General features: G+C 42.4%; 1 protein-coding gene across 1 annotated transcript in view; it reads right to left on the bottom strand.

Annotated features, from left to right (window-relative positions):
• Positions 1-6,747, bottom strand: part of plcg2 (phospholipase C, gamma 2) — a gene marked incomplete at its 5' end in the record, with an annotated part of 21,325 nt that extends 14,578 nt beyond the window's left edge. The window contains 10 exons of the mRNA XM_080545441.1: positions 647-765; positions 965-1,066; positions 2,204-2,276; positions 3,377-3,420; positions 3,652-3,735; positions 4,274-4,358; positions 5,452-5,499; positions 5,730-5,823; positions 5,945-6,091; positions 6,564-6,747. Of these exons, the coding sequence (XP_080401567.1) occupies positions 647-765; positions 965-1,066; positions 2,204-2,276; positions 3,377-3,420; positions 3,652-3,735; positions 4,274-4,358; positions 5,452-5,499; positions 5,730-5,823; positions 5,945-6,091; positions 6,564-6,747 (980 nt within the window). The remainder of the gene's footprint in view (positions 1-646; positions 766-964; positions 1,067-2,203; positions 2,277-3,376; positions 3,421-3,651; positions 3,736-4,273; positions 4,359-5,451; positions 5,500-5,729; positions 5,824-5,944; positions 6,092-6,563) is intronic.
• Between the last annotated feature and the right edge of the window lie 753 nt (positions 6,748-7,500).

Below are 7,500 nucleotides of genomic sequence, written 5' to 3'. Positions count from 1 at the left end.
ACAAACAAAATGTTCTGTATTCAGAATCACAATCAGATGTAATCACCTGTATTCTAAATATACTGTACATTAAACCTGTTTCACCTGTATTTCACAAGCTCATGGCAAAGTCACTGTATCTTCTGTATCAGTCAGTCAAAACCTTTAATTTCACACTTTTGCAGCTTTGCAGCAAATTCTTTACCATGCCAATTATTTACTGTGCAACTGTACTCCTACTTGTGTGAAGGATTTATAAAAGAGTAGTTCACCCAAATCACAAAATCACTGTCTGTGTTAGGTGGCGGTACTGACGTATTGTGTAGTACTGTATGTCTGTGTTAGGTGGCGGTACTGACGTATTGTGTAGTACTGTATGTCTGTGTTAGGTGGCGGTACTGACGTATTGTTTAGTACTGTATGTCTGTGTTAGGTGGCGGTACTGACGTATTGTGTAGTACTGTATGTCTGTGTTAGGTGGCGGTACTGACGTATTGTTTAGTACTGTATGTCTGTGTTAGGTGGCGGTACTGACGTATTGTTTAGTACTGTAGGTCTGTGTTAGGTGGCAGTACTGACGTATTGTGTAGTACTGTATGTCTGTGTTAGGTGGCAGTACTGACGTATTGTGTAGTACTGTATGTCTGTGTTAGGTGGCGGTACTGACGTATTGTGTGAGGAGTTGATCCAGTAGTGGGACAGAGGGTTGTTCATGTTCAGTCTGCAGATCTCTGAGTACTTCTCATCCCAGATAGAGTTCTCCTTAGAGAAGAGGAAACTCAAGAACTGAAAGGGAGAGAGGAGAGAGAGAGAGAGAGAAACTGTTTTTTTTTCAGTATGTGATTTTTTAAAATGCCATTAGGATTAACATTTTGATACATGATCGACTTGTTTTCTTTTGGAAACCTTCAATTTCTACATATCGTAATCTTTTTTATTGACCAGGGACACACACACAAACACACACACACATCTCCAAAGTTACCTCGCTGACAGTGAACTCTGGGTCGTTAGTCTTCCTCATGGTGTCGTCTATGAAGGTGGTCATCAAGTCCCGTACCTGGTTCAGATCGGTGGCCCACGACTCCTGAGATAGGGGGGGTAGAGAGAAAAAAGAGTGGTATAGAGAAAAGAAGAAAGAGAAAATCAGACTGAAATCAGTGGACATTTACCATTCTAAATTCTTATAGGGAAATATTTATCTGAAATGCTCAAAACACACCTGTTCACCATGACCTACGTCTGACCCTTCTCCCTTACTGTAAACTAACACTCACTATTACCTGTTTTTATGCTGTGCGTGTCCTATTACTGTTTGTCTCCTACTGTTTCATAGCCTGTCTTGTTGATTGATGTATTTTTATGCTATCCATGTCTTGTTGCTGTTTTGTCCTGTGTTTCATCATGTCACATCTTTTTTTTTATCTTGTTTTATCTCCTTGACTTTAATTGTACTTTTATTAACGTAAGGGTGACCTTGGGTGTCAAATAAAAAAAATATTTAAAGAAAGATTTTATAATTTTTAAAACTGATAATATGTCAATTAGTCACAAGTCACAAGTCACAAACAAAAGCCATGACCAGCACCGACTACACTAGCACAGACCCTGTATCAACATCTTACACTAACACAGACCCTGTATCAACATCTTACACTAACACATACTCTGTATCAACATCTTACACTAGCACAGACTCTGTATCAACATCTTACACTAGCACAGACTCTGTATCAACATCTTACACTAACACATACTCTGTATCAACATCTTACACTAGCACAGACTCTGTATCAACATCTTACACTAGCACAAACCCTGTATCAACATCTTACACTAACACACATCCTGTATCAACATCTTACACTAACACACACCCTGTATCAACATCTTACACTAACACACACCCTGTATCAACATCTTACACTTACACAGACCCTGTATCAACATCTTACACTAACACAGACATGTATCAACATCTTACACTAACACAGACCCTGTATCAACATCTTACACTAACACAGACCCTGTATCAACATCTTACACTAACACAGACTCTGTATCAACATCCTACACTAACACAGACTCTGTATCAACATCTTACACTAGCACAGACCCTGTATCAACATCTTACACTAGCACAGACTCTGTATCAACATCTTACACTAGCACACACCCTGTATCAACATCTTACACTAACACAGGCCCTGTATCAACATCTTACCCTCTGCTGGTAAAGGAGGAAACGTTGGAAGTCATGGAGAAGGACTGCAGAAGCGTCCGGTTTATCTGTACTACTGCAGGAGAGAAGAGCACAAACAGACAATCCTCAACCTAGAGCACAAGGAATCAGCACACTGATAAGTGGTGTGGTAGTGGTGGCCTAGTGGATAGTGAGTTGGACTGGTGATCAGAAGGTCATTTACTTCAAGAAATGTGTACATTTCAAGCCTGCAAACTGTGACACTTTAAATGAATGTGCAATAACACTATGTGCAATATGACAACCCTAGTCGTTTTATCTGTACAGTATAGTATAGTGGATAGTGTACATAGCCTTTATTTATTTATGTAAACCAGCTCCTTTGCCTTCTTGTTTTTTTTGTTTTTTTTCTTTCCTAGCACCAGGGGAGCCACCCCTCCCAAATTTCATTGTTTGGTACCTGTACTATAGCAATGACAATAAAGACCATTCATTCATTCATACTTACATTTTTGGCATTTAGCATACGCCTTTATCCAAAGCGACTTAGAACGAATACATGTGTGTGAGTGAATCATCTATCTATCAGTCATCATAAGAAATGTTTTCTATGCTCGGACCAGGGGCCATTGGCAGTCACAATGCTAGAAGAAGCATTTTAAAAATATATATTATTATTATTATTATTTTAAAATTAATTATTAATTTATTGACAGTAGAGAAACTGTACATGGGGGGGGGGGGGGGGGGGGAGGTCTTTAGGAGGGACAGTTAAGGTCAAGAGTTCAAATCACCCCCACTAGTGTGAACCCCACCAGGAACATCAAACTAGCGTGCCCTTGAGTAAGGCACTTCGCCCTAAATTACTCCAGGGAGACTGTCCCTGTAATCTGTAATTATAAATTGCTTTGGATAAAAGCATCTGCTAAATGGTTAAAATGTAATGCAAATGATAACTCTGATGAAGAAAACCTTGAAAGTCACTGAGTAACTTCACCAAATCAAGTATGCAAGTACTGTCAGCTTTGATCCAGAAAGAAATGTAACCAGAGAAATGTATTAGGCATTTTAGCTTTTATCACCAGATAGTCCAAGAGTACATTCACACAGGTGTTCAAATGTAGAGAAATAGTGATAGTCATTGTAGAAGGACTGAATGAGAGAGAGTGAGGAGAAAGAGAGAGAGAGACTCACCCGATGATGAAAGAACACGATTCCCTTTTGAACTCTTCAAGAATCTGATTAAAAATATAAAGGCAATCAAAACGTTTTCTAACACAAAATTGGCCCATCAATTTTAAACACTTGGTTTTGAAACATGGCATCACACTCAAAGTGTGTGTATTCCAGTGTGAACACACATACAGAATAGGAGTAACAAACGGCCAACAGACACTGTGACAGAGGTAAATGTTCAGTGTGGTCCAGAGAACATCTGCAGCATACAGGGTGAACACATTCACACTCACATCTTTCTGGTCAAACATGAGAATATTGTAGAATTTATGAAACTGTTCAAAGTTTTCCAGGACATCTTTCCTGGCTCCTACGTCCTGGGGAAAACAACAGAGACAGTCAGTTCAGAATCAAATTTAAATGTATTTACATTTATTTCTTTTCACATTTTTTGCATTTAGCCGACACCTTATTCCAAGGCGACTTACAATCAATACATTCAACTAAGAACAGTATCAGTCAAAAGTTTGGACACACTTCCGCATTCAATTGAACTGAACTTTTGACTGGTACTGTAAGTGAAACATCTATCCACTAGTCATAGCAGGAAAAAGTAATCTATGCTCAGGCCTGGGGCCATTGGCAGTCGACGTGTTAGAAGAAGGAAGACAAAACCAATAATAACGATATAGAACAATTCATCAGTGATGGAATACAATGTGTTTTTGTTACATTAATGCTATCATTATCATCATGCCAACCCTTTTCCACAGAGGAACCAAAAGCAAAAGGGTTCGACATGAAACAAAAAATTGTTCTTTTAAGAGTTCCCCTAAAACCCTTGGACGCCTTTTTTCTCAGTCAGCAGTGAGGATGAGCACGTGAGGCGAGGATGAAGAGGAGGGCAGTACGTACCGAGAACTTCTCCTTGAGGGAGCGTGTGCTGGGGACCTTGTAGTTGAGCTGTGGCAGGAGGGCCTTGAGCTCCTTCAGAGAGATACTGGGGAGAGATGAACAAAGAAAAACAGACAAAGTGACACGCTGTGGACATCATCTCTACCGTCTATCTCTGAGAATTGAAATACATTTTTAAGCATTTTTGATATGTTAACAAGTCTATCAACAACAGTCATTTTTCATCAGAACGATGTACAGAACGATGAGATGAAGAAGAGGAAAGAAGGGAGTAGGAAGAGTGCGTGAGGTGGTAATGATGGTGATTAACGTTAGGGAGGCTTAAATCCATGTCTGGTAGCGGTCAGTGGAGGCTGGTGGGGGTAGACCTTGGAGGACGGGCTCATTGCAATGCACAGCATGGAACCCATGGAATCCCGTTCCATGCCTTACAGTGAGGCCGATCTACGATGTCTACCCCCGCCAGCCTCCCTTGGTATGATTAGCCTTTGCACGACTGCGGGTTGCACATCCCCGGTCAATGTGATCACTTTTTAATCATCGCACTACTTTTTTGGGGAAGTTATTTTTTCTGAGTGGGGCAGTCCCACTCATATTTTAAATTTTATTGGACAGGCATAGTGAAGACAGACAGGAAAGTAAGGAGAAGAAGGGAGAGAGGGCATGTCAGCAGGGCATGGGCCGGATTCGAACCCATGCCGAACCCATGCCGACCCATGCATATATGTGTGCACTGTAGACCGCGGTGCTAGACCACTGGACCACCCCAGGCCACAACCATCGCACTACTGATGTTAACAATACTACCTTTGCACATACTGTATATTGCACATTACACATACCTCTTTGATATAGCCTCTTCTTATACATTTGCTATAGCTCATATCTGTATTTACCTCTAAACTACCGTACATGCCTTACTGTACCTATCACTATCTTTGTCATCACTTTTTATCACTATTTGCACTTCTGGTTAGATGCTAAACTGCATTTCGTTGTCTGGTACTTGTACTCTGCAATGACAATAAAGTTGAATCTAATCTAATCTAATCTAATCTAATCTAGATTATCTAATACATTGGAAAAAGAGAGTAGGCCAACTGTGTGTTTGTAGACTTGTAGTTTGACACTATTGGGACACAGTCCCAGGTGCTCTGAGAGAGAAACGTCTCCATTACCTGATTTTCTTAGTCTGGTTGATGGAGTACATCTGTTTCCTCAACCAGCTGGAAACCAAAGAACAACAGGGTCACTGTGAGTGTGTGTGTGCATGTGCGTGCGTGTGCGTGTGTGTGTGTGTGTGTGTGTGTGTGTGTGTGTGCATGTGTGTGTGTGTGCGTGTGTGTGTGTGTGTGTGTGTGTGTGTGTGTGTGTGTGTGTGTGTGTGTGTGTGTGTGCGTGTGTGTGTGTGTGTGTGTGTGAGTACCTCAGTATGATGTCTGGTGTGTGTGAGTACCTCAGTATGATGTCTGGTGTGGGGGCCACCAGTGTCTCCTCTCTCAGCAGCTCCAGACCTTTCATCCATTTGTCTGCATCGTCCACAGAGTCAGCTGTCAATCAACACACACACATGATTACACAGGCTTGGTTCTTCAACACACACACACACACACACACACACACACACACACACACACACACACATAACCTCACACACACACACACACATACCCCCCAAGCTCAGAGTGTTGAGTACAAACTCAGAGCCGTAGAAGATGGTGAAGCAGGTGTTCTCCTCGTGTTTGATCTTCTCTCTGAAACGCTCAAAGTCCTTCGAGTTCCTCCCCGGACGAATCTCCCTGATCTCATACAGGTCCACTGGAACAGAGAGGGGGGTGCAGGGGCTGCGTTCGTAAATTCGCTCTGGAAATCTGATCAGCACTCATGGAATGTCTCTATGTTATATCAAATAAATGACTTGGTCCCTTTATGACGTTGAACCCAGTGTGTGCTCGGGTGCTCTCAGAGCGAATCTTCTGACAACATCATCACAACATCTTCTGAGGTAAACATGCAGGACCACACCTGTGGAACACTCCCAGACACAGACACCATAGGTTGAACCTGTTGCACAAGCCGTTTGAACTGGCAAGAAACCAACTGTCTTTTAACATCAATACTTGTCTCTGTTTTAAGTAAACAGACTGGATTTTGTGCATGTCCTGGGTTAGGGTCAGGGGTCAGATGTTTTTGGGGTTAGTGGTCAAAGGCTACGTTGGTTTAACTTGTGGTGTATGTCCTGGGTTAGGGTCAGATGTTATAGGGGGTGGGGGGGTCAAAGGTTACTCACAGACTCCGTCGGTCTTGTCTGCAGTGCGCGTCCAGGCCACCTGCCTGGTCTCCATGATCACCTGCACAGTGAGGCGCTCCACCTTCTGACGGAACACCGTCATGACCACGCCCATCTCCAGGTCCCTCTTGATCTGGCTCTTCCTGTACTCCGTCATCTCTCCCTGCTGGCCACGGCCTGCCATCGCTGCTCCTGGGGGGAGGGGGGCGAGAGAAGAGAGGAGAGGGGGGGGGGGAAGGTACATTTACATGATTTAACGGCCTCTCATTCACACATTCACACACCAATGGTGGCAAGCTACCATGCAAGGCGCGGGCCCACTCATTGGGAGCAATTTGGGGTTCAGTGTCTTGCCTCAATATGTTGCCAGCCGGGGTTCGAACCACCGATCTGCCGACCTCGAGATCATTAGATGCCGGCTCTACCTCCTGTGCCACAGCCGCCCCAGCCTCGGATAATGTGTGTGTGCTGTAATTAATTAATCTTGGAGTTATTGGTAATAACCACTTAATTTTGCCAAAAAGCGCAATTAACTTAATTTCTGTCTTTTTTATTATTACACAATTACATATAGCTGGATGTGTAACATCGCTGATATAGAAATACCCAATAAAGACATGCACCCGAACTGTAACATAATTTGTGTACAATAAAAATGTTAATAAATAAAATAAAATAAATCCTCTTCTAGCACAATGACTGCCAATGGCCGCTGGCCTGAGCTAGATTACTCTTCCTGCTACGACTGTTGGATAGATGATTCACTTACTTAGTCAAATGTATTGATTGTAAATCGCTTTTGATAAGGCGTCTGCTAAATGCCAGAAATGTAAATGTAAATGAGTCATATTTCGCATGAAGAGTTTGAGTTTGTGTCCCACCTCAGACAGAGTCTAAATGTTGTTTTGTTTTGTATTTTGCCCGACCGTGCACTTTA

This window comes from Nansenia antarctica (assembly GCF_963989245.1).
Source record: "Nansenia antarctica genome assembly, chromosome: 14".
In the NCBI taxonomy this organism is placed as follows: Eukaryota; Metazoa; Chordata; class Actinopteri; order Argentiniformes; family Microstomatidae; genus Nansenia; species Nansenia antarctica.
This window is presented reverse-complemented; position numbering and strand designations above follow the sequence as displayed.